Source organism: Pseudomyrmex gracilis, unplaced genomic scaffold (genome assembly GCF_002006095.1).
Source record: "Pseudomyrmex gracilis isolate BER0280 unplaced genomic scaffold, ASM200609v1 scaffold_4, whole genome shotgun sequence".
Lineage (NCBI taxonomy): Eukaryota > Metazoa > Arthropoda > Insecta > Hymenoptera > Formicidae > Pseudomyrmex > Pseudomyrmex gracilis.
In genome coordinates this window covers 846,632-874,007 of record NW_018020588.1, presented here as the reverse complement: position 1 = coordinate 874,007, position 27,376 = coordinate 846,632, and the positions used below count along the sequence as shown (strand labels likewise).

The 27,376-nt window shown below is 36.5% G+C and overlaps 2 protein-coding genes across 19 annotated transcripts in view; both read left to right on the top strand.

Moving 5' to 3' along the window:
- LOC109856977 (voltage-dependent calcium channel type A subunit alpha-1) overlaps positions 1 to 17,578 on the top strand; it is a 138,643-nt gene extending 121,065 nt beyond the window's left edge. For 6 of the 18 annotated variants that reach the window (XM_020432829.1, XM_020432804.1, XM_020432849.1 and 3 more), the window contains 12 exons: positions 102 to 193; positions 1,565 to 2,049; positions 2,392 to 2,496; positions 2,574 to 2,677; positions 3,945 to 4,001; positions 8,085 to 8,299; positions 8,502 to 8,862; positions 11,110 to 11,243; positions 11,369 to 11,547; positions 12,334 to 12,366; positions 13,912 to 14,419; positions 14,538 to 17,578. In XM_020432829.1, coding sequence (XP_020288418.1) covers positions 102 to 193; positions 1,565 to 2,049; positions 2,392 to 2,496; positions 2,574 to 2,677; positions 3,945 to 4,001; positions 8,085 to 8,299; positions 8,502 to 8,862; positions 11,110 to 11,243; positions 11,369 to 11,547; positions 12,334 to 12,366; positions 13,912 to 14,419; positions 14,538 to 14,577 — 2,313 coding nt within the window. In that variant the 3' untranslated portion in view covers positions 14,578 to 17,578. Of the gene's footprint in view, positions 1 to 101; positions 194 to 1,564; positions 2,050 to 2,391; positions 2,497 to 2,573; positions 2,678 to 3,944; positions 4,002 to 8,084; positions 8,300 to 8,501; positions 8,863 to 11,109; positions 11,244 to 11,368; positions 11,597 to 12,333; positions 12,367 to 13,911; positions 14,420 to 14,537 lie in introns of those variants that run through there. The other 12 variants (XM_020432858.1, XM_020432867.1, XM_020432839.1 and 9 more) reach the window with 12 other exon arrangements.
- A 6,726-nt stretch (positions 17,579 to 24,304) lies between these two features.
- LOC109856286 (thymidylate kinase) lies at positions 24,305 to 25,669 on the top strand. Its single transcript, XM_020431379.1, has 2 exons — positions 24,305 to 24,522; positions 24,732 to 25,669. Exons 1-2 carry the CDS (start codon positions 24,393 to 24,395, stop codon positions 25,226 to 25,228), a joined length of 627 nt encoding a protein of 208 aa, XP_020286968.1. The 5' UTR covers positions 24,305 to 24,392; the 3' UTR covers positions 25,229 to 25,669.
- The last annotated feature ends 1,707 nt before the right edge of the window (positions 25,670 to 27,376 follow it).

Sequence of the window (27,376 nt, the reverse complement as noted above, 5' to 3'; positions counted from 1 at the left end):
TTTTTTTTTTTTTAAAAAGAAAACACGTTTCTTTGATGACGCAAATTTGTAATGCCGCTCGTGCCCTTTGGCTGCGGCTCTCTTCTTTCTGTGGGTCTCAGGTATTCGGTAACATCGCGCTAGATGGTGAGACTTCTATTACCAAGCACAACAATTTCCAAAGCTTCATACAAGGTCTGATGCTGCTTTTTCGGTAAGTAACGACAAACGTACAAGAACGAAAATCTATAGTTAACTGTCTACAGCTACTAAACTTGGCCGCACGCGACTATTCGGTGCAATATATACGTATTTGCGGTACGAACGAACGCGAAGTTGTCACGCTGTTCACCTGCGGCAAGCTATTTATATCTCACGAATTTTGTTACAATTTGCTAAATTACAAATGCAGAAGATCGAGATCTTTCGAGTTCTCTACGGCGATGAGAAGGCAGACTGCTCTTTCAAAAAGAGACGTCTAAAGTGACGAGGAACTAATTAATTGAGTGTCGTTTGTGTTTTATAAAGTTAATATATTATTTGATTAACGTATTATTTAGATATTGCAAATCTTGCGGAAATTGATTATTTATGTTTTGCATCGATTTACTTTTGTGAACGATTCCAAATCGATTTAGTATTTTTTTTTTTTATTATTATATTTAAGTTGATTTATTTTCTTGAACGATGTGGGAATCAATACAGATATAATTTAAGAAAAATAAATAACTCGAATAGTTTTTAAAATATAACCTATTTTCGCACAAACCTCTCAATTATTATAGCGAACGTCGCGGAGTCTTTTAATAGCTTGATTCGTGTATTATTTTCGAATTTATGTTAAGAGCAGACCTTTTCGCTTTTCACGCGATGTTAACTATTACGAAAATGCACTGAAATCTAGCACAAAAGCAGAATCAGGCTAAACGACACGGCATATTCAAAGCGAACAAGATAACACAGCCTCGTGTAGATTTGAGTTCGCCATTAGAAATTCGTAGAATCTAAGTCGCTTTTGATGTTGCATTTAAGTATCAAGCGTATGCATGCCGCGCGCTTTCGCGAGGATTTAGTTTAACTATTAAATTTTACTTGCCTCTACCTCACACACATAAAGCAAGCAAAATTACAAATATTCATTAAGAGATTGTACTAATAGATCAAGAGAGATTGAAGTAACACTTTTCAACACTCATTAATATAATTAAAATACATCTAGTTTCTCTACGATAATCTATTTAAATATTGTACGTGAATTTAGATGTAATTTTATTTACAAATAACTGAGAGATTATTGCATAACAATGATTGAAAATCTAACACATGCTGCAAAAGCGCTCGTAGCTTGCTGGAAATATTTGCATGGGATTTTTGCTGGCTAATCTTTTTTTCGCGATTGCAAGAAGACATGTTTCAAATCTATTTAACTTGCGAGAGAAAATCTGCATGTGCGATTCGGAGAACATGATCGCCGCTTGAGCGCAAACAGCGTAGGTCGCTGAAGTGAAATGTCCGCAGTGAAATCTGTCGTTCCGTCGCGGTGAGATCGTCAGTAGCGCTGTGAAGGAATGAATTTTTTCTCTAGGTGTGCCACGGGCGAGGCCTGGCCGAACATAATGTTGTCCTGCGTAAAGGGCCGACCCTGCGACGCGAAGGCCGGCAAGCAGGAGCCGGAAGGTTGCGGATCCAACATCGCCTACGCCTACTTCGTGTCGTTCATCTTCTTTTGCTCGTTTCTCATGTTGAATCTCTTCGTCGCCGTCATCATGGACAACTTCGATTACCTCACGCGCGACTCCTCGATCCTAGGCGCTCATCATCTCGACGAGTTCGTCCGGATCTGGGCCGAATACGATCCGAACGCAACCGGCAAGATTCATTATACGGAGATGTACGACATGTTGAAGAACATGGATCCGCCGTTGGGGTTTGGCAACAAGTGTCCGAATCGTCTCGCGTACAAGAAGCTCATCCGCATGAACATGCCGGTCGACGATGACGGCAAGGTGAATTTCACCACCACGCTGTTTGCCCTGATCCGTGAAAATCTCAGCATAAAGATGCGATGCGGTGAGTCCGTCCGAGTTCAAGTAAAATAAATGTCTCGATCGAACATCTAAATGGCCGGACATTCAGGAAATAAATCATTATTTTAGATATGTAAATATTAATTTGACGCAACAATTCTGAATATTATTTAAGATACGTATTTTTTAATATATTTTGAGAAATATTAATTTCTAACTTTATACATATATACAGAAACACTTGATTGTCATTATTCTATAATAAATGTCCGGTCAGTAAAACACTTGTTCGATTATTGAGACACTTATCTCATGGAAAAAAAATATAAACTTTAATATAATTAAGTACACAATTATTAAAATAATTTTGAATTTGCTCCCGTAGCCGACGAAATGAATCAAGCCAATGAAGAATTGCGGGACACGGTTCGAAGTATCTGGCCCTTGCAGGCCAAGAAAATGTTGGATCTTTTGATACCTAGGAATGAAGGTAAGTTTGTTTCTGTTCTCGAGCAGGCCCGTCTTGCAACGTATCTAATCGTCGCGCGACGGCTTGCCTTCTTCCAGAGCTGAGCAGAAACAAGATGACCGTGGGTAAGATATATGTCTGCCTTTTGATACTGGAAAGTTGGCGGTCGACGAGGTTTGGTCAACTAAAGTCTGCTGAACAGGTGAGCGTTCTTTGTCGAACAAAAATTTGTGTAATTTTCATAAGAACAACGACAGATTCTGAAGAAATGTAATCTCTCAATAAGTTTTTTTTCTTCTCGAGATCCTTCAATTACGATTCTGTTGCTTCGATTCAACACGTTTACGTACATATCGATTTGACGACTAATCGATACGTACGTTTGCAAATAAAGAGATTTCAGCTATTGTGCGAGAAGGTCTTTTGCAACACTTGCTGTACAAAAAAGAAGAAGAAGAATCGAAATTGCTGATCTCGGGATTGGGAATGAAATTCGAACGGGTGTTTGGCTTCTTCGTGAATAGAAACATTTTTACGCGTAATGAAAATCTTAAATAGAGAATTTTGTTCTCGGAAAAATTTTTTTCACATATGTGTAGTTAGTCTCGAGCTTTCGAAGTTTTAGTGTCGTTACGAAACTTTCTCGAGTATAGAAATATAGAGATAGATAGACACTCGAGTTATATAATGTAGATTTATATTTAGACTCTTAAATCACAGATATATATATATAAAACTCGTAGTCTCTCAATGTCTAATAAATAGAGAATAAGAGATTGATTTGCAAGAAAATTTTTTGAGGAATAAAAACTGAAGAACATACGAAAGAGAATACACTTTTGCAGCCCCAGTTTAATGAGACTACAAAAAAAAAAGTAGAACTGGTGTTTAGTTGTTTAAAGTTAGAAAATATATATATATGTAGAGAAACAGTTGGATGCGATCTGATTCGAACGTTAAAATTTAAAGTTTGTTCAAGTAATTAAATAATATAGAATTATTCATCGATCTATCGATCTGTTAATACTAAAATGTTTTTTGTAAATTATTTATTAATGTAAATTGTCATTTTGCAAAACTTTGAATAGTGACATTCTCTTTTTTTAGAAGATTAACTTTAATTTTGTTAAAAACTTGTGATTTTTTGATGACAATTGATAGATCGATTATTTCTGAAAATAATAACATTTATCTGTCATAGATAGTTTTTTTAAAAAATCTTAATGAATTTTAATTAGAATATTAGATGTAATTAGGATACAATTTTTATTATTTTTTTTACGGGATAACTAGAACGAGAGAATAATCACAAAAAAAAGTTTTTAAAAAAGAAACTCAAAACTAGTGTGACATTAAACTTGTGCCTCTCATCTATATAAATTTTATAATTTAAATATATAACCGAACCAAAAAAGAAAATTCACGCAACTTTCAATCATCTCCCTGTGTCTTTTTTCTTTGTTTTCCAGAACGATAACGATCTTATCGATAACGATAATGCTGGGCAAAGTCCTGCGGCCCAGGCGGTAGTACTTACTTTTTCTCTTACTTATTATTATCTTCTCTTGATACTGTTTTGTTTTATTTTGGCTGTACGATTTCGTTCGAATTCTAACACTCGTCTTGTGTTAAGTGCGTACTGCAAAAGTTTCCCCGATCAAGTTACGATAAACATATCTTCTCTCGCTGAGATCTTTCTGAAAATACTTCTCGTTGCTTCATTACAGAAAAAAGGGTCTTTTGCAGCAGACGCCTTACTTTGTTTTTTTTTTTTACAATAACACGTTTTACACACACTAAATTTTCTCTCTGATACTATCTGTACACATATTATCCAGGGGCACATTGTGACACTTTATGGGGAACTAACAGCACATTAATTAAAGCGTTTCACTTAAATTCCCGACGTTCATTCAGTCTCGAAAATGTCTATAAATGGAGAAAGAGAGCGATTTAATTTTGAGAGATTATTTTTTTTTATTATTACTCTTTTATATAAATAATAATCTAGTTTTTCATACGCTCTCTGTTTCTTTCTCGTGCATATTTAAATGAATCGTTTCATCTTTTTGTTTTTGTGTATGTAAATAAAACCTGGGTATTTTATACACAATATGATAAGGTTATTGTGCCTCTGGTACGTGTTTTTCTTACACTTGACACACAATTTTTCTCACCATTCTTTACACACCCATACGTTTACTTTTAGTCTATCTTTTGTTTGTGTAAAGTAGCTTTTTATGTTTATCACTATAAATTTACCACACATTTTTGGACGCGTAGCGAAACAGTCATTTCCGATTTCTGGAAGTAACAAAACAACAAGCTTTTTTCTTAATACCGAGAATCTAAAGTGTGTAACAAAAACAACGTAAACTATATTACGTGTAAAAAGATGAGATTTTTTTTTATTTTTCAAAGATTGTATAATAAAATCTACAATATATCGAAACGTCAGTGTAGATACAAAAATGTAATAACAGTAATTAATTATATAAATTATGTTTATATTAAAAGCGATGGCTGTTCCGCGTACGACGAGATAACAAAGCAATACACTTTAGTCTTACTTAGGCACTTATGTATCACGTTAGAAACGTAATATCTAATAGATCTTTTACCAGGCTCAATAAACTAGTCTTTAGATAACTAGTTTTTAGTGGCCTTTCTTTGCGGAGAGAGATTTCCTTTCTTTTTCTAATCGCACGTTTCCTATTTCTCAAATTAGTTTAGGATGATGCCAAAAAGAAAAAATAGCTCTCTCTCTCTCTCTCTCTCTCTCTCTCTCACTTTCCATATATAATCTATATATCACACGCAAAAAATAAAAAAACAAAACAAAAAAACAAAAAGAGAAAACGATCTCTTTTCTGATTATCAGAGCGAGGTCTCGTGCGGACCTCTCGCGGTGATATATACGATTGTAATACGTTATCAGAACTGTTTTAGTCATCGTGTTGTTGCCGACACGTGGGTAACACGTGGCTACGTACGCACGTGTACGCGCGTGTAGATAATATCGGCTCTTTGTCGACAAGGCAATACGATATAGCTGTGTGTAAGTAAATCACCTCATAGAGCACCGTTTCTCGAACCCTATCTTAGTGCGAGAAGTAGTCCGACGAGCCGATCGATTCTCGACCGTATATATATATATATATATACAATATAGTTCGCCTTTTGCCTCAATTTACAATAATAGCCTCTTTTATTAGAAAACACACTTTTCTCTAGTTAAGCTACGCCTTTTTTCGATTAATTGAACACATTAGTTGACGACATAGCCGATCCTTATAGAGGTCGTAACGTAGAAACTCTCTTTCTTTTTATATATTCTGCCGGATTGTCATTTTTTGCTCAAGATCGTTTTTTCGGCAGATCATCTCTTTTTTACTTTATTTAGTTTAATGCGAGCTCTTAGTACAAATTGAAGTTGTCATAAAGCGATTTAACTTCGCGCTTCTTCTGCGAGCGCACGAGATTTAAGTCGACCAGAAAACTGGCGCTACGCAATCCGGGATTATCTACTATCTAAGCAAAGCAACAGAGATGAAAAAAAAAAAAAATTTATCAGTTTTGTTTTTTAGATAATAGATAATCCTGGTTTTGGTTCTCATAGCGCGAAGTTAATGCAACGTATTATGATTCGTTGATACGCTCCTGCTAGCTAATGCTGAAAAGATACTTTCTTCTTGTTTCTTACGAATTTTCTACCGCCAGTAGTGTAGAGGAGAACATACTTTAGGCACTTTTTGACCAGTGATTAAAAAACAGTAGTCTCGTAGTCTTGCCCGAACTTACCCAATTCGCTTTCTACTAGAACAGTTTTCCGCTTTCTACTCGAGCAATTTTTCGCTCTTACACGTCACATGATTATTATAACACTTTATATTATTATCTATATACGTCACATTATTTACCACACTCTTTTTATATATATATTTTTTGTGTACCAAATATTTAATCAACCAGTAATTAGTTTATATCGTGATATGAGCCAAATACCTTTCACTAATAATCTGATTTGTTTTTTAAAAAAGAAATAAGTTATTTTCTAGAAATATATCGATGAGCTTCCCGTAAATCGCTAAAATCGTGATGATCAACCGGTCACTTTCAATGTGTTTACGAAGAAAAGATTTGTAATAATATCGATAAATCGCGTTCTTTCTCTCTTTTTCTCTCGTGATTTGTAGCTCGATAGACGAATTAAGAACGATCTGTTGGCATCTTTTGCATTCTATAAGTGTCTATCGATTTTAGATACAGATCTTGTTTTACAGATTTAGAAAGCACTTAACAAAAGTCACCGACGTATGCGAGGTATCCCAAAACTAATTGAAGTTTACACGTTTTTGAACTGATAATTTTAGTTTCTCAACAACACAAAAATTTAGTCTCAACATTTTGATTAAAAATTGGAAAAAAGATATTGCGAACTGTATCTGAAGAAGAATAAGAATCATTGCGATTGTTATAACAGCTCGTCGTAACGATTTTGGGACATCTCACTTACAGCGGCATGTTCTGGACTTCCTCATATAACCTTGGAATAAACTATATTTCTACTCAAACCCGTTTGTTTTGCATACCAAGCAGCAGAGTTTCGATTTTTGCCCACGATTATTTGGCATATTTGTATGATCTTTCGCGGAGTGAATTATTCGTGTTCTATACACCTCGCACAGAGATAAAAGATCTTCTTTCCAAACTGTTTTCACGCAACTAATGCGCACAAAAGTTTCTTGATAAATCCTAATGGAAGATTTAAAACATGCGATTGTGGGTAGAACATTGAGAACTTCACCCGTTTTGTGCATGCTGACAAACGATTGCATTTTTGCAGTATATTTCTGAAACGATTAACCGAGTCTATCTTTTTATTAACGCATTTGTGTAACACGTGGGGAAAAGGAGAATATAACATTTATATACTTTTTCTTTTTCTTCTGTTTTTTCTTTTTTTTTTTTTTTTTTGTAACATGTAACAGTCTCGATCAACATATACAGGCTTTGCGACGCAATACACTCTTACGAAGAATTGCCCCGCTGCAAAATACCGTTTGCGCTATGTACTATTTTTCGCAATTTTCGCATCGCACACGTTCTCTCTCGAGCGTACATACTATTTATTATATATATATACATAAGTAGTTCGAGACAAAAGAATCCATCGTATAAGACCGACACAGATATTAAAAAATGCACCATCACGATTTGCCTATATCTTTTCTCTATAGCATGGCCGCCTTTTTACTCTGAAAATTTTTTCTCACCGTTGTTTTTACACTATATTACTTGATTCTCTCGACTCTCTTTTGAATGCTTTCCGACTTTTACATTAAGCGTCTCGCATTTCTACCACGATTTCTCGAGAGATACCATCGATACAAGAGGTAACGCTAAGAAAAAGCCTGTATGTGCCTGTACATATATATTATAGTTTTACTTGCGTACTCTGCTAGGGAATTTGAGAAAAAAAAACAGATTGAAGAAATAGAAAGCGTAAAAAGTAAAAAAAAAAAAAAAAAATTATTGATCGAGAACAACGAGACTCCTGTCGATCAGCTCTGATAGCCCGGTGTGCTTTCGCACGTTTCGCAATTTAGCCATCGGCCTTCTACAACTGCCTGCTCGACATGGCGGCGGTAAATCACACCGGAAATAATCACGGAACTGGAAGTAGGGCAAACAGCCTCGAACCGGTGATCCGACCGGCCGCGGAGGTGAAGCACGAACGACACAAAGATGATCACAGGGATGAGGAGGATGGGACCATGGGTGTTCTCGCAGCCGCCGAGCACAGACGTCAGCGTAGCATCAGGTAACAAAATTTCCCATTCAAGATAAGATTAAAATGTGTTCTTAATGTTTTATGAAAGATATTTCTGTAAAGACAATTCAAAATTTTCGCGTTATTTATTTAGTCATTGCTTTTTTGTTGATTGAGTCATTCGATATATTTGTTAAGTTACAACTAATATATTTGAGTGTACATTAGCGGATGGCAATTGTTCTGATTTCAGAAATAAAAAGGTGAACTGGAAGATGTCTCACCAGTACGATATACTAGGCAGCAGCGGAGAGAGTAGCCAGGGAGGGGGTGGGTCTGGGGTTGTACTCGTAGTTAATGGCGAGGATCGCGCCCCCGAGCTAGAGCCGTTGCTGGCCGAAGTGCCCTCCCAGCGGGATGATCAAAACAACTACTACCACGACCATCACCATCACGATCAATACTACTACGATACCGACAATGATCAATACTATGACCATCACCAATACTACCACCATCACCATCACCATCATGATCATCATGACTACCGACCACCCTCGTACTACCAACACCAGAACACCTACGCACCTCGCTCCTCGATCCGTTACCACAAGGTGTCGACTCGATCCAAGCTCGAAAACAGAAAAGAGAAGACTTTCCTCTCGGTTGTCCTTCCCTGCCCTTTTGACCCCCCCTCGATGGAAGTAGAACGCGATGATAGAAAGCCGGAAGTTGTCCCGCCTGCGTTGTCTCGCTCGAGATCGAATCGCGACCCGGTCAACACTCGTGTACAAGACACATTTAGGCTATGTTAGTTGCATAGTAGTTGCAAGATGTTTCTGAATCGAGAAATATATGTTGAAGTTTTCCTCGAAACTTTTATCTCTTCGAATTTCAAATAACGTTATTTTTGGAAGAAGAGGCTGTAGTTACACAGAGATTAAACGCAGCTTGTCAATTCTTTTAAAAAGATTGTCTCTGTAATTATTAAAAAATTGTTGTATTTCGAAGTTAATTATTTTTTTTAAATATTAACAAGATGTTCTAAAATTGTGGTGTTGTATCAAAGTCGAAAAACGAATTTAAGAACATCCAGAAACATCCTGCACGTAAATAAATATATGATGTAGATTATTTTACTGTGCCTAAAAATATCTCTAGTTTTAGGACCGTTGTTTCTTAAATTTTCTGTCGAGAGATACATCAATCTAAACTATAATCTTTTTTTTATATCACGTCAAAATGTCATTTTAGAAGATAATTCCTCTACTTTTAGAAGATATGAAATTCCTCTACAGAAGAACTCTTGTATCATATAACATCTACAAACGAATGTGAGAGAAACAAAACCCTTAGAAACGTCATAATATAGAACAATCTTAGATTTCGAAGAAACAGTGAAATTCTCGCTAGCTCAATTGGAGAAGCACTATAGTGTCTAGATTAGATTAGGATAAACTGTCGTAGAGAGTTTTGATAGACGTTTATCCACCGAATCCCTATCAATTTCTTCTTTTTTCCACAGTCCCAGAAAAAAAAAAAAAAACCAATTTAACAAAAATTGCAGTCACGGATCGAAAAGTATTGCGCGTGATGTCGTGATCCTCATAATAGCGCTCAAAATCGATTCGCAGTGTGTAGTTGCGTCTAACCAGATCGCGTGTCACTTGCTTGTTTTCCGCGCGCTTTTACTGCTCGCCGGAAAACACGCCGAGTCGATGTTGAGCGTGTTAGTGCTCCTGTAAATAATAACATATTTACGATGCCTAGAAGCACACAAACACACACACTAGCGCAAAAAATATCATATAGAAAAATAGTCACGTGTCACACCCAATCACGCTCTTTAGCGACTTCTCGTGTCTCGGATGCATAGAACAGTTTCCCACCCCCTTGTCCCCTTGCTGCTTTCGACCTTATATAGGAATATGCTAGAGGAACGAAGCAGTTACCTTTGCCAACTGCCTCGTTCTCCTCTGTCGTATCATGTTTCTATCTTGATTCTTTGTGTCCACGTTCCGGTAAGTAAGCGGCACTCGCGCGAGAGAGGCAGATTCTTTGCCTCGGATCTCTCTTCCTCTTTTTTTTTTTTTTTCTAACCGTGCGATCGAAAATTCACTTGACGAGCATGTGCATGCGATTGGAGATTTTTTTCTAACTGCATGTCGTTTGACACACACGTATACACATGTGTATGTATCTCTATGTGTGTGTGTACTACTCTTCTTCCGCCTTATATCAATCTCCTATTTTTTCTTTCTGCGAGGCTAAGTTTAACTTCGTTAAAAGACAAAAAAAAGCATACGCTGAAAATCGACAAAATGAAGCAGATCGTACACGTCGAATCGACAAAATTTTCTCTTCCTTCCTCTGTGCTTTTCTATGTAATCATTTTAATTAATAATAAGAGAAGCATCTTTCTCATTCAATAATTGTAATATGAATTATTCATATAGAGTTTGCTAATGTTATTGATTTTTTAATGAAATATACGATATTATACATATATATATAATCAATTATTACATATATATTATATGTATTGTATATGTATGATCAGTTAGTACTTAATAATTTCAATTACCTCGATTTTTGATATTTTTACGTGAAGTTAATAATAAATCTGACATTTCGCACGAGAGAATGTTAAATAAATCGACTCGAATGTGCGTCCGCTTTTGACATCCGGAGAGACAAAAGGCATCTCGAATTACGATAGCTTCGGTACGCGCGTGCAAATCGACAGCGCAGTATTGCTAAAGACAAAGAACCGGCAACACCCCGACTCCCCCTTCGATTCCTGATTCCGGCATCGAATTACACGATCGCACTGCTAACTCGCAAGTTTGTTTTCCGTTTAGGAGCTGCAAGACGTCGTACCGTCCGACTCGCGTGCCGGTAGTCTCGAGAGTCTCACCCATCCCGGCGACAGAATCCTTCGTCCGCATCATCCCTCAGCACCTCCCCCTAGGCGTTCGCGATCGCCAAGTATAAGGTATTGCATGTGGAATTTAAAGGAAAAAAGACGGCAATCTTTGCGGTCGAAGCGAACTAATTGCACAATGTCAATAACGAATTGAAATTTTTGTATGATTCTTATTTTATTGTCACACTTTGCAGAAGACACTCGCCAGTAATGCCTAGATCGCCATCGCCAAGGCGACACGGTCGATACGACCATCACGGTCATTACCACGAAGGACCAGGGTTTAGCGACACCGTTAGCAATGTCGTCGAGATACAAAGGCACACTCATCATTCCCACCCGTCACAGTATAATCATCGGCATAGGATACGAGGTACGATACGACGTACCGGCGGTAATTCCGGCCAGCGAAAGCCATGACGGTGCAACGATAAGTCTTTTTCACGAAGCCACAATCGCGAACTTTGTTTCGTATGAATCATCCCCAACCGGTTCTTTTTTTCTCTTTCTCTCTCTTTCTCTTTCTCTCTCTCTTTCTCTCTCTCTCTCTCTCGCTCTCTCTCTCCCCCCTTTTCTCTCTTCTTCTCTCTATCTCTCGTTGTTTTTTATCAGCCTGGAGCTACGAACACAGCATCTCTATCTATACCTGTACTATTTATTCACCACATATATCACTCTGATACCTTCATTCTTGGTGTTATATTTTTCTATTATAATTATTATTAATTTTATACATATATATATATATATAATATATATTATATATCTTCTCATAACCGGCTTGGTGATATGTCTTCGATAATTTTCGAGTTTGTTAAATACAGTATTTTTATATGTATTTATATATTTATATATATATGTGTGTGTGCATACACACGCATATATATAATATTGTTTTTTTATTAATTTGCTTTGTCAATCAATTTGAGAATTGGAAATGAAAAATTTTGTGGATTTGAATAATGTCTGAGACGCTTATAGATTGTTTGTGCGACGATTATTTAGAGCGACGAAAGCAACGAAAGAAAGTTCGTGGTTGTGGTGTTTATAAGAACATGGATGTTGCTATAAGTGGTTTTATTCGTAAGAGGCAGAAAAGCTCAGTGTGATACTCGATGTAATACGTTTCTTCGTTTTGTTCTGTTATGCGCCTACACAGACTATTACGACCACTGCGACTATTACGACGATGGTAATTTCTTTCGCAACTCTCTCCTCTTCTTCATTCCCTTGTCCACGATGCAATTATATATAATGTTACTACATATAATCGATACGATCGTTTGGCTTTCACCGTTTCTTCGTTCCTGTTTGCAATATCACACGATTATATACACACACAGAAGAGACAGCTGATCGAAACACTGAATCGAACACAGTAGATGAATTTCTGAACAGCCTTATGCGCATTACACCAACACGCGCCAATGTTTTACACATACACATACACACATATACACTCACATACAGATACACGTCACAAACGTGTTTCTTTTCTTTTTGTTTGTCACTTGATGCTTTTTATTATTAGAGATATACACGCTATATCGAGATTGTCAACTAGCTCTAGCGATTGATTAAAATAACGACTGACAATTTAGATCTCATTAGTTTATTTTTTATTGCAATTCATTGAAGTATCTTCATAACAGTTCATTTTCGTACAAACCTGTTCTCATTTTACGGACGTGATGCGTATGATGATTAGAAGGATGCAATTTGCGTACTTGATCATACATAGTTCAAACAAAAGAAAAATTTTTTTTACGCACGGGTAATTAGTTTTACAAATTGATTTTTTTGAAATATAGTTTTTTACACAATGCAACATTGGTAAATACAGCTCGTTTGCAAAAAAACATTTAGAGAATTAGACGGTTTTGATTGAAGAATCACTGAGAGATCGATGATGCACCACCTGTAGTAGAATTTAGTATTGTAGAATGCGCATGCTCTCTACGGTAGATATCTTCTGAAACTCTCGAACACTTTAATATTTTTAGAGCACCGATATCAATTTAACATATATGTGTTTGCACCATTGGTTTAAACTAGTTCACATTAATTAAACACAAAACGTCACGAGCATGTTTTATTAATCTTCTCTATATCAAAGACTAATTTTAATTAAAACGCACATACCCATTCGACGTTTTTCTCGGTAGACTCCAAAACTTTCATCACAAAAACTTGCGGTAATGAATTAAAAAAAAAATTTTTTAAATTAAAAAAAAATGCAGAAGTGGAGAAAATTTCATGACATATTCTATCAAGTTAAGTTTTCATTGTCATATTTTTTTATATAGTCAATATTCTTTGAAACAAAAATTTAATTAGTTCTATAGAAAGTTCATCGAGTTTTAGTAAAGTTACACAGTTACATTTCTACGATTACACTATTAGTTTGTTAGTTTTGAATCTGTCAAAAAAAGAAAGAGTATCGAGTTTTTCGACTTTCGTACAGAAACCGATTAATCAAACCACTAGATCGACTTTACTACGGTCCCGTTAATTGAATAATCGAGAGTATTGAAATTACACTAAAATCTAAGAATTCTAACGGTTGTTGTCAAAAAAAAAAAAAAAAAAACAACCTTACTGCAACGCTTCTGATTTACTCGTCGAGCGACCTTTGTCGTATGCCAAGATACCCTACCTGTACTGATCGTGTTTACCCTTTAATAAACGCGTGAGGAAGCGTTTAGATCGAGAGGTCTTTAACAGGCGTGTTTATCAGGTCCGTGGAGTGCCTCGACGAGTCCGGCCAGATCGCCGAGTCCGGTTCATCGGATCGATCGCGGCCATTACGGCACGACCAGTCTAGAACAGCGTTCGCGGAGCCCGAGCCCGATCGGCGGTCGTCCGCATCATCATCGTCACCATCATCATCCGCATCAACACAGTTATCCGGTGCTGGTTACGAGGAGGGGCCAGGGTCGTCGGCTGCCACCGACGCCGAACAAGCCGTCGACCCTGCAGCTGAAACCGGCCAACATCAACTTTCCCAAACTAAACGCCTCGCCCACTCACGGGCCGCACGGTCCGCCGCACGTGCCGGTCGGACCGGGCCACGTGATGCAGCATCCGCATCCGGCACCGCATATGCCGCCGCCCAGCATGCAGCCGAGCTATCATCCGTTGAGCTTCGAGCAGGCTGTTGCGATGGGCCGCGGTGGTCGCGTGCTGCCCAGCCCAGTGCCCAATGGCTACAAGCCGCAACCACAGTCCAAACAGAGAGCACCTAGGTAAGGAATTACCTTCTATTGCCGTTTCTTCACGATTCATTCTACAATCTATCTTCTCGTTTTGTTTAATCTCACGCTGAATAACGATAATATGAAGCGATGCGATTTTTCTGAGCAGATCGAGGCACTCAGACAGTGACGAGGACGATTGGTGCTAGCCAAAGTGGGACCCTGGACGGTGGTCCGGTGACGTGGACGCCCCCAGGCGTCTTAGAGTTTGCGCGTGATAGTCGTCCACAAGTGAGGACGCGTTGATTTCGATGTGAAGGCAAACCGGAAGTGCCGCAGTCGACGAGCTCGAAGCCACGAGGAGCTTCCTCCAAGTCTCGATCGTCCGGGAACGATACCATCCGATGGAGCGGTTCCACGGCATTGCGGTATGTTCCGAAAGGGGTCTAAAGCGAAGTTGGACGGGGAAGACGGAGGCGGAGAGAGATTCGAACTGATATCGAGGGCTGAACACGGCGACCGAACAGGGTCAGCAAATACACACACAAGGGAGATCGATGTGCAATCTTTTCATACGTACGACGTCGTCTTTGCACAAATACCGCAAATACGCTTTGTTCTACGTATGGACATATGTATCCCACGAACGGACGAGATGCAATCAAACGGCTGAGTTCAAATTCAATGAAGAATTCCGAAAATTCGAAGCGAAAGAACTCGGCTATATCGAAGCAAAATCGCCTGGTGCGATTTCTTCAACAAAAAAACAAAAAAACAAAAAAACAAAAAAACAAAAAAAAAAAAAGAAAAAAAGCGACAAGATACGTTTCATCCGATCGAGGACGTTTTTACGACGGCGTAAACGGCGATCGGCGAAAACGATCGAGCGAAATCTCTCGAGATCGCGAGCGACAGCTAATGTCGAGAGAGATAAGTGGTAATAATTAAACAGTGTGAAACACATCGTGCGCGAGACAAAGGAATCCGAGCGGACGTTTCGAAAGTAGCTTCGGACCCATCTCCGACTGTATCGCACGCGAGTTTAGTATTTTAATCTTCCCCTCACCTCGATCGAACGAGGATTGTCGGACGGGGAAGATCTACTTTTTATACGATTTTCCGGAGGAGAGATTCAGCTGAGGCTGTGATCACCACAACCAAACGTTCTCTTACGTGCGTGAGTGTGTTTGTATGTTACGTGTGTGTAATTTTTTTGCGCGTGTGTATGTAAAACTCCCCTTCCCCCACGATTTGTCGAAAAATCGCGCTTGACGTACCGCGAATCGTTTCATCTCCGATGATTAGCGATGATATTAGCGATGTTAGATTGTTTAACGACGACGCCGATAAGAGGAGAAAAATACGGATTTAATAAAACTGAAAAAAACGAATAGATAGATGAGCGTGATAAAGCGGATGTGTTCCCTGATAAATCGTTTGTGAAAAGAATTGAAATCGAAGTAAAAAATATATAAACTAAAGAGTGTATAGGCCAAAGAAACGTAACCGAGACACTCGAAGTTGCTTTACTGAGATTTGTGCTTTATTTCGTGCTGTTAAGAAGGTAGCGCAAAAACAAAAACCGTTCAAATCAAACGCGTCACATATATAGATTTCAAAAAGTAGAAGTCGCTACGAGAAATGCGCGAGAACTGCCGCCACAAAGTACCGATATATTGAGGCGAAGATTGTTCGCGGTTCTTCTTCGAGCGCGAGATAAATCGAACGAAAAAAAACGTCGAATACGAAACGTCGTCGTTAATTGTTTGCGATTGTTGCCTCGCGATTCGTGCCAATCAAGAGTTCAATTCAAAAAGAAAATCGAAGAACAAAAAAAAAAAAAAAAAAAAGGACCACGATCGAGGGTGCGCGGAGACGGGATGAGACAGGTTGAATTGTCGCGTGTCAAGGGGGGAAGAGATGCGTTAACGGAGAGAGGGAGAGAATGAAAGAAATTTAGGAGAAACACACAAACGGAGAAACACAGTTCTTCTTAAAAAAAAAAAAAAAAACACACACAGTTTTCAAAAGCACTTGTAAATTACTTGCATATATAATTGAATTACAATACTTATTACTATCACTGCTAAAACTACCCTTATTAAACTAAAACCACCTACCAAAAAGAGAAGTGAAACCAGCTACTCTCCACTACTGTTACTATGTTTCAGCTACTATTCAGCTGCTGCTCTACTATCTCTCTCTCTCACTACTACTATTACTATTACTATTACTGAAAACTATTCTACTCTAACGCTAACTATCTTGCTACTAATGCTGTTACTATTATTACTGTAATAACTAAGTGTAACTAATTACCGAAGTGCGCGCGTAAAGAAAGAACGAGAAGAGAAACATCAGTTTCGCACGTAATTAATTTAATCGTTTGATCAAGAGATAAGCCGTGCTGACACTACATTGCCGAGTTTCAAATGTACGATTGAATTGAACAAAGACAACTACAAAAAAAAAAAGAACGAAAATGGAAAAAGAACAGACAAAAAAAAATAAATAAACAAAAATTGAGAGAAAACGAGATGGTTTTGCTAAAAACGAGTGCACGTTATCCGACCCGAAATCACATGAGAGACAAGGAAAAAGAAAGAAAAAATCTTAAATAAATATATATATATATATATTATAAATAAATTTTCAATATACTGCCAATCATTATAAAGTGTTTTAAGCAAACACACACGAAAATATATAGGTGTACATAAATATACGTTCTTTTTTTCTGCGACACGTTTAAATATTATACGATTATATCTGTAAGTGTGTAAATACCCGATGAAAGAAGAAAAAATGCGAAAGAGAGGGAGAGAGAGAGCGAGAGAAAATGAAAATTCGAATGAATGCATATAAGTAATTGAATCAGTAAATTTGAGAAGCGAAATAAATTTATTTTGCGAAATATTTTTATTTTCGTTTCTTCCAGTTTACGTAAAAATACATTTTGTACTTTTTACGCCTTCAATCTTTTCTAATTTCTCACATATTTTTATTTATTTTTATTCAATTGTTACAATTGTAAATGTGATATTTGTGGAGAAATAAATGTGCCGGAAGAAAAAAAAAACAGAGATGAGAATTCGATCGACTTATTTCGTTTCTCAGATAAGTGATTCGATTGATTTTCCGATACTGCTCTTGTGCTTTGTTTGCGTAATTTTCGTGTATCGGCTAACAATGAGTCAAAATAAACGAAAATATTGCCATTACGTAAATGCAATTACTTAATGTAAGTAGTTAATTCGTAAAACAAAACAAAAACGTATGCATGCAACGAGGAGACGGAAGAATAGAGAGAAACTGGAAGAATGATTGATTTTTAATGTGATCCGCGTATAAAGATCCTTGGTGAATGGACAGGCATAAATCATCGAAACTTGTTTGTATCATTCGATAATTAAAAACAAAAAAATCCAATACGTAATAAGATCAATTTTTCCAAAGAAAGAACTACAGACTTATTCAATTGCTTTAATATTGTCTAATAATAATGTAAACTAATAAAAGTTAATATAATGAAAACAGATGTAAATGAGATATATATCTAATTGTTACCTTTAATGATATACAATTATTTCCAGGTCCGGGAGAATTGCATTTTGATTAAAAGCAACCACACGCTAAAAAATAGTATAGAAATATTAGTACGTGAGAGGATGTGAAAAAGAGGATCTCACCGAGGATCTCGTGAGCGCATCTCTAGTGGGCGCATGACCGAAATCGCGTGATTTCTTTCTTCAATAAAGTGCTTTACAAACTCAATCGTGTAATTATATATAGTGAGAATGAATGCGAGAAAAAAAAAAAAAAAACAAACGCGCGCAGGAAGAAACGCTATCCAATCGATTCGCTAATATTGGTTTACGAAACCGAGTTTGTTTCAGAGATCTTTTCGATTTTTTGCAAATTAAAAAGAAATAAATCATATTTGCATACATTAGTCTGTCTGATAAATGGAGTTATTCAAAATAAAATTAAATATTGAATGGCGGTCTGCTTAGAACGAGATTATTTTTAACCGGTATTAGCGAATGTGTATCTCTCACAATAGATATAAAAATAAATATAAATATATGTATATATATATATAAATAATATATTAATAATATATATTTATGTATATAATATATATTATATTTATATCGTATATGCAAAAATCTTGACAATGATCCACCGAGATCCGTGAAAATTGAGCTGCACCATATACATACGTGCGCGCGCGTGCGCGTGTGTGTATACATGTGTATATAAGTGCGCGAGAATATAATAAGATTTAATAAAATATTCATTAAAATGTTTTTCTGTGATAAATCCGAAAAAATTGTTTGGCTAGTCCGACGATACGGTCGCGTCGATAGGTTATTTCGCGTATTTAAAATTACGTTCGCACGAGCAGAGAAAATATGAGAGAGAACAGAAGAAAAGAGCCGTTTTTGTAATAATTTCATGAATAAAAAAAGCAGAAAGGAAGTGAATGTGCACACATACGAATATGAGGCGCTGAACATGAGTGAAAAAAGTTGATTAGAGAAAAATCTTTCAATCTTTGCAGACTTTAAAATGTCGTGACAGGACACTCAGATGTGACCAACTATTGAACAAGTATAAAAAAAGAAAAAAAACAATTTTAGCTTAAAAGTGCTAATTTAAAAATGAATATAAATATTTCGAGACAAAATCGCGATTGAAATAACACTTATAAAAAACCATAAATTAAAATAACACTCAAAAACCCAATCAATCCGGTATCAACGCGAGCGAGCGATCTTCGAAGGCTTCGCGTTTTTTCAAATAATGGTTCTTTAATTAAAACCAATATATTATTTGTTTAAAAAATAAAAAATTGTTATCTTACTATCAAAATATTTTTACTGTTGATATATTCTTGATCTTGTGTTTAAATTATATCTTATTCTCATTACGCGCTTGAATTTCGCGACGATTATAAAACAATCATGCGAGCCTTCGACACATCGTCGGACTTCTCAGTGATATTAAACAAAAGTAATCTTAACGAAAACGTAAATAGATAAACGGGAATCTAAATCGCGTATTATAATAACACATTGAAAAGTTACATGTGTGGCGGCTCCTCTAACATCTCAAACGAGCGAAATCTACAGAAAGGCTAATAAAAATAATTTTAAATGCAGAAGATAATGCGCGAGAGAGTTAAACGACATTTCGTGGATAATCCGTTAATTGCTATTTAATAAACGACACGTGCACCTTTCTCGCACGGGGATTCTATAAATATGTACACATAAAGTATTAAAAACAAAAAACAATAATATATATCAATTATACATATATATATACATGCAAAAACACATAAACACATTCACAACACAAAACACGCACATACACTAATCGGCGTGAGTGTCTTAACATTTGTCGCATCTTTCAATTTTACTTGAACGTATACAAAGGTAACGATGTTTTTGCGTATTCCATATATGTGATGTAAATAATAATATAATGTGCGCAAGTATATTTTTGTGCGCGCACAATGTGTATTGTTACTTAAAATACCCCGTTTAGAATAATCTGCAGGTCACACGCGGCAAAGCACAAAAAAGAGATACAAAGCGACTAAATGAAAATACCGGATAAATCCTCGGATAAATGTTAAGACATCGTTTTATGGAAAATACGCGAAAACATATTCGCAATAGCGCGCTTGCGCGTAAGTTATTCGATATCTTCCCGTGCATCCTTTCGATACATCCACATTCGGTGCGTATTAAAGACAAAAGAGGGAGAGAGAGAGAGGAAGGGAGGGAGAGAGAAAACATGTGTAGAAAAATTCTCTCAGCTCGCAAAGAAAAACAATCGAAAATACACGTAAAAATACACGTATACAAATAAACTCTCGACGAGTAAAGGATTTAAGTATGGGATCTGTTTTCTTTTGCTCTCGAACTGATACATAGTACATTGTAAGAGAATCATGTATGAATCACATAATGAATTCCCTTGACTTCTTACTTGTATCTATTTGTAACAATAAGATAACCACAGAAAGAGAGATAACAAAATAAAAAATTGCGCGACGTGAAGTTTCAGAGAATAAATAAAACATTACGTAAAAAAGAAAGAACAATTAAAAATTATAATTATCGTTAAGTTTTTCTACTTACCTATGTATACATATATAAATATATAAATATAATATAAAAAGACGTACATAACGCGTATAGTATATACACAGTAAAATATATACAATCTATAAATATGATACACGGAACACACACACAAACACACACACATACATACACATATACGTTATTACACATGTGCATACATATATATAATATAAATAATTGGTATAAACGAATATTGAGGTGCATACTGTGAAACAAGAAGATGATAAATGCTGTGTAATGATAAATAAATCGTAATATAGCAAGAGATAAAAAAAACAGTGAGAGGTAGAGAGAGAGGAGAGGAGAGTGAGAAAAAAGACGAAAGAGAATTTTCGTCGCTAGATTTCTCGGTGCGCCGGGACTCTGTAGAGTTTCATACTTTTGCAAATAATCGAAATCTTGTCGATATCCACAATATGAATATATATAATATATAAATATTATATTGACATTATACCGAAATCTCTCTATACATATATACATATTATTATGAAATATTACCCGAAAGAATTTAAAAATCCTTTGAGCCGAGATTAGTTGAGAGTCGTGCGCGTGCAGCCGCCGGTGCAAATGAGATTAGCGAATTAGCGTGCAAACCGGGAAAGTGTATTGCAGAGAATCGACGTCAATTTCTTCAGGTTCGGAGTGTTTCCGATGCACACGCCGGCGTATTTGTTTTTCGAAATCTCTCTCGAAAGACACTAAAAAAATACACACCACGTACACATAAATTGAAAAAACAAAAGACATTTTTGTTAATAAAATAAACGAAACAAATAATTATTTAATTTCTGTCGAATGAACAATATTCTCTATTTAAAAAACAAATTTGACATAATTTGACTAAGTTCGATTTACGTGGAAAAACACACTCGGTACACTCTCTAGAAATTGAAGAAATCAATCAGGATCGAAGAAAAGAGTTGAGAGAGAGAAATGTGACAAAACAGAGAGAAAACGTAATAATATGTATTATTTTTTGTACAAGAATGGCCTTAATATTAGCGCGTTTTCACAAAAACTAGGATATGTGAAACGTGCGAAGAAAGTAGAGAGAATAGAGCAATCGTAATTGGAAATATTGCAAACTTTGAGAGAAAAAAAAAAAAAAAGAACGACTTCTAGAAATCAAAAGAAGAGATATTAAGAGAACGATGTAATAAGAAAAATAAGAAGAGAACAGATCGAAAATAAAAATAAAAAATTATTCAAAACGGAAACCCCGAATAAATTGACGGGACGGGAAGCGAGCCACACACAATTAGCCTGTGTCTACGTATAAACGTGTATGTGGGTTTGCGTGTATGCGTGTGTATGTGTGTGCGCGCGCATGTGCACAAAAAGTTTTAACAAATGAGTGATTAGACACAGAGAAAGTTGAAAACGAAGGTAGGGGGCCTCGCTGCATGTTCGCAAGAAGCTCGTCTTTGCGTCCCGAATTTAGCGTGAAATATACCAATCAAATATATCAACTCCGAATTTCAATTGTAGTCGACGCGTTGCGAGGAGAATATAGAAGAATCTATTTCATTGTGTTCAAAGTATATCTCAGAGGAAGATATATATACATATATATATATGTATATGTATATGTATGTGTATATAATATTTTAGAACTGAGCGCGGGTGCGACGCAACGACGAGCCCGGGAGTTTCGTAGACGTTTTGTAACACCTCGACTGGCCGTGTGCCGTGGTGTTACAAGCGTTGTGTAAAAAGACGAAAACAAAAAACGATTTAAAAGAAAAGAGACATACCATTCACATATTGAAAGCCTTATCTTTGAATAATCTAACTTTAAAAAGAGAAATACGCGGAGGGTTTACGCGGCGCATGGTATCGCGCGAAGCACGGCGGGACGTTTTTGCCGAATCTAGTCTCTACTTTGCGTTTCTTCTCAGCGCAATCGGACGACTCGCTCGTACAGTGTTCTTTTGCGATCAAAAGTCGCGACGACGTTTGTCGTTACAGAAATCATCGATTGAGTCTCGCGAATCGAAAGAAACGAGAGTTCGAAGATACGCGACAGACGATCTTTCGGACGCGCAGCGTGCGCCGTCGTGCTTCCCGCGTCAGTGTAAAAAAAAAATCTTATTGTATATTACTTATATATATATATATACATATATATATATATATACATATATATATATATATATACATAAATGTAGACGTACATATAAAACGCGAAAAAAATGCTAAAAGCCACTTGTTTTTTCTTTAAGAAGGGATCGAGCGAAGAGAGACAGACATTGTGACCTTTATACATAATAATAATTAAAATAAATTTCTCTCGTGCGTCCGCGCGCGTCACGCTGAAGTTACAACGCGCCATAATCGCGTCAAACAGACGACGGCGTACAGATGCGTCTTTTGTTCCTTGGAATACAAGAACGTTCTCGTTCTCGCCGTCGTCTTTGACGTTAGCACACGCGAGAAGCAACGGTGTATTTCCCTTCGAGAACAGAGAGAGATTCTTCGGCAATAGTTTCGGCATTCCTCGAACATTGCTACTTAAATCTAAAATTTAACATCAAAACTTACACTTTGCTTTAATCAAATTCCACAAGAGAAAATAAACTACGCACTGACGTAGTTCTCTCTTTAAAGAACTTTGAACATATATGTTGTTCGCAACAAAAGTTTTCGTTTCAGAATATTATGAAACATGTAAGAGATATTTAATAATGTGGAAATCGAAAACTTCTGACGTACCGAAAAACTTGTCGCAAATTCTCAAATTCCATTCGACTACACGCGTTTACGCACTTGTCGAAGTATCTGTGCAAACAAAATTGTTGAAAAAATGAAAATCTCGAATAAGTCTCACAAAATTTTTGCAACAAAGAGGGGAAATATCAGTACAAAATTTGTGAGTTGTGTCTGAGCGTGTGTGATGCAAAAGTCCATGTGACGACGCGCGCGCGCGCGCGCGCCGCAACAACTACGTACGTTGTGTTGTATTGTGTTGTGTGCGTGTGTTTGTGTTATTTCTCTTCTTCAGAAAAAATAAGTATCACGCCTCTTCTCTCAAATATGATGATACGTGCATCAGCCTGCCAGTGTTGAGAAACTGTGAGAGAAAGGACGATGAAAGAGAGAGAAAGTGTGTGTGTATGTGTGTTTGTTTGTCTGTGTGCGCATGTGTGAAACAAAATAGAGAGTTACAGGGAGAATGACGTACAAGATGCATTATTACCGATTATGTACTATGCTGTAAACACGGAAAATCTATCTTATATATAAATCTTATATATATATACATAGCTATATATATATATATATATAGTTCAATTTGCAAACTTAGTGTGTATCGTCGCTTCAAAAATGCCCTGTCATTACTCGCCAGAAAAGAAGAAATCCAACAATTGATTACAAGTTCATTCTTTTTTTAAGAAAAAAACCAAATAAAATAACATGTTAAAATATATTTCGCACGAATGACTTTTTTCACTTGAAACCAATCTCGTCAATTTCTGCTTCGTGCTATTTTCACAAGACTATTTTTTTTTCTCTTTTTATATTTGCCTCTCACTGTTTTCTTGTTCTCGTCGCGCAAAGAACAGACTTCTGTTTAATTTACAAAAAAAACCAAAAATATCTACAGTCACATTTTAATTAATTACGAAGAAAAATTGTTTTTCACGTAAAAGAAATGAGAAAACTTCTTCAACTTTGAACTTCGACTTTTGTTCGAGATATATCGACTTATCGTTCGAGCGCACACGTTCCATGTTCGGTCGCTAGATGGACGTGACGTGTAAGATAATCTGTCAAATGTGGTTTCTCCAGCTGTTCTGGCGAAGTGCTCCTGGTGTCTTGGCGCCAAAATACTTCATTGTACGTTATCGGTCACACGTGTCAACATGCTGCGTAAACGCGGTGCATTGATAGTTCTGGAAGGTGGTGATCGGGCAGGGAAGTCGACCCAAACGAAGATGTTGACAAAAGCGTTGATCGACCGGAAGATTCCTGCGGAGGCTCTAAGTTTTCCAAGTAAGGATTATACATTTGTTGCACAAGGTTAGATTTTTCGCGCGGGAAAAGATTCTTCGGTGTTGTTATCTCAACGAAGTATAAAATACCTGACGAAATTTTTAAATAATTACTCACGAATCACACGTTCTTCTGAATTTTTAGTTCGGATCTTCTTGTGTAAATTTTTATTTTTAAAAACGCAATCTTTTATTATTTTTGTGTTTCAGATAGGGAAACACGCGTTGGCGCTGTTTTGAGTGAGTTTTTATCCAAAAAAATACATGTGCCACCAGTAGCAGCTCATTTGCTATTCTCCGCTAATCGTTGGGAATGCGAAAAGGAGATGAAGATGACGCTCTTGTCCGGTGTCACTTTAATCGTGGACAGATACGCGGCGTCCGGTGCCGTTTACGGACAAGTCAATACTGGTAGAAGCCTCTTTTGGTGCCAGCAAGCTGACATGGGTCTTCCGAAGCCTGACTGCGTGGTGTTTCTCAAAGTGTCCCCACAACTTCAAGAGCAGCGTGGCGACTGGGGAAAAGAGAGATTCGAACGTAATGATTTTCAGCAGCGTGTTAATGACAATTATGAAAAAATAAAAGACGATACTTGGATTGTTGTAAACGCGGACCACGATCAATTAACAGTGCACGCTCAGATATTGGAAAAAGTGCTGACGGTCATTGAGGATGTTGAAAGCAGTGACATAGCAAAATTGACGTAATATCAAGAAAACATATAGAAGCAACATAGAAGCATTTGATGTTACACGTAATTGAGATGTATATATATACACGTGAAAAGTATGCACTTTAGATTAGAAAAAAAGGAAAACATCATCCTCTCCTCCAGAATGATCTCGACAAAAATTTTTTATTTTTCTATTAATTTTACAGTGTTTGACGTTATCTTGAGTAAGACCTTAAAATATCTTAAATGCATTTTTTTTCTATTTTAACTTACAGACACATTACTATTTTTTTACTTGGACATTTGTAAAATAATGTTGGATCTTGTATATTATAATGTTAGACTTTGTTATCAGACAGTATACTATCGCAATTTATATGAATTATTATTTCGATAGTTATGTATTTGCAGAATTTTTTATGATAGGACCTTATGAAAAATACGAAATTATTGACGAAAGAAATGACTTAACAAATTTGCATAATAATAACTAATATATAATTTGCATAATAATAATAATAACTAAATAAGATTTAGTGGAATTAAGAAAAATAAAAATATTTTTAATAAATTCAGACTTATATACGCAACTTTGTCTATATTTTTATAAGCATTTTGCGGTGAAAGATTTTAGATGTCGGTAGAAAATCTATTTGGCATTTCATCGCCGAGATAGGAGCGTAACCCGAGCATATCATATTACGCTTTCCTCGCAGAAGTTTAATTCCTTGCTTGTTCCAGCAATAAGTAGTTGAGATAAAAGCTCTTTCCGTTCCGATCTGAATACATATTTGACCTTTGTCAGGAAAAGTCGATATCAAAGAGAAACCGTGTTAGACGTATTTCAGAAAAGTCAGTTGTACTTTCCGGAGAAAAATGTAACTTTTCCGGTACATCTGAATTCACTCTCGACGAAACCAAGTGTGCGCTACTCTGAAATTTTATGTCACACACTTGGCGCGCATTTAAATGCCGTTTGCTCTCTCATAAGATTTATTTCATCTTTAGAGCGTGATGGATGGCGCGACACGTTAGTGTTGTATCATAAATAACGCTACGAAACGAATACATTTTGAGATTCTAAATAAAAGTTGCTGGTATTGTTGGACGCGGAAATTTCACTTAAGTTATTATAATTCTCTGCAAAAATAAAAATAAGGGTGAAGTTAATCGTTGTTATAACGGCGATGTAGTGCAATAGGGATAATAGATCCTAAAAAAAAAAGATTAATTTGACAACTAGTATTAAGGCCTACGAGCCAATATGCTGGATGTATGTGCGATTATATATATGTATATTTTCTTTCTTTAAACGTAGAAATTATGGAGATTCGAATTAAATTTAATTCAAAAATTCACATAAGAGGGAAGATTTTTTTCACAGTGATGCAAACACTAAAGTCAAATATAGTCGTACAATTTCACGAGTTTTAAATTTGTTGTAAAATTAATCGGTACATTAATAAATTCACCAAGCGAGAGTGGCGTAAGATGTGCATAATACGTCTGTGAAACATAATATATAGATGTCAACTGCTCACACATTATATACTTAATTACCACGTAATTTGTATTATTTTGTTAAAAAAAAAAAGTGAATAAGAATAAACGCAACATATGACGATATCTTATTGCATTGAAATTCATTCTGATATCGAACTCACACCCAGCTCGATCTGCAACGTTCATAGTCTCGGATGATAACGGCATATAGCAACGGAAATCGATTACGTTCAGCGTGACAACGACAGCTGCTAAAGCTACATGATGATAAATTGCATCTCGTCCGCGAACTGGAACATGCACTGTGTGTATAATGATGTCTCCCCGCGTAGAGAGTAGCTGGGAAGCAAGCGGCTTAAATATCTTTATGCAAGCGTGTTCTTCTCTCTCGGGGAGAGAATATTAACTCATACATATAGCGAGCTGGTCTATACATACTAGCAATCTAACGAAAAATTCAAGTAGACGGTGATAGATCTATAGGACGTCGTGGGATGAAAAGGTCAATTTTAATTAATGCGTTTCGGGAATATCGTGAAAGTTTTTTCCGCATTATCCGCTTGAAAAATGAAAAGTTGGTGAAAACAGTTTCTCGGGTCTTTCATTATTCGCGAGAGCGTAGAAATGTTCTGTTTGCAAAATAATTGCTTGATAAATAATTTTCCTCAAGCAATTGAAA

Excerpts from the sequence above, each read along its gene's own strand:
- LOC109856286 (XM_020431379.1), top strand. The coding sequence starts at position 24,393 with ATGCTGCGTAAACGCGGTGCATTGATAGTTCTGGAAGGTGGTGATCGG. Across the intron at positions 24,523-24,731 it reads GGAGGCTCTAAGTTTTCCAA|ATAGGGAAACACGCGTTGGC; the intron begins GTAAGGATTATA and ends TTTGTGTTTCAG.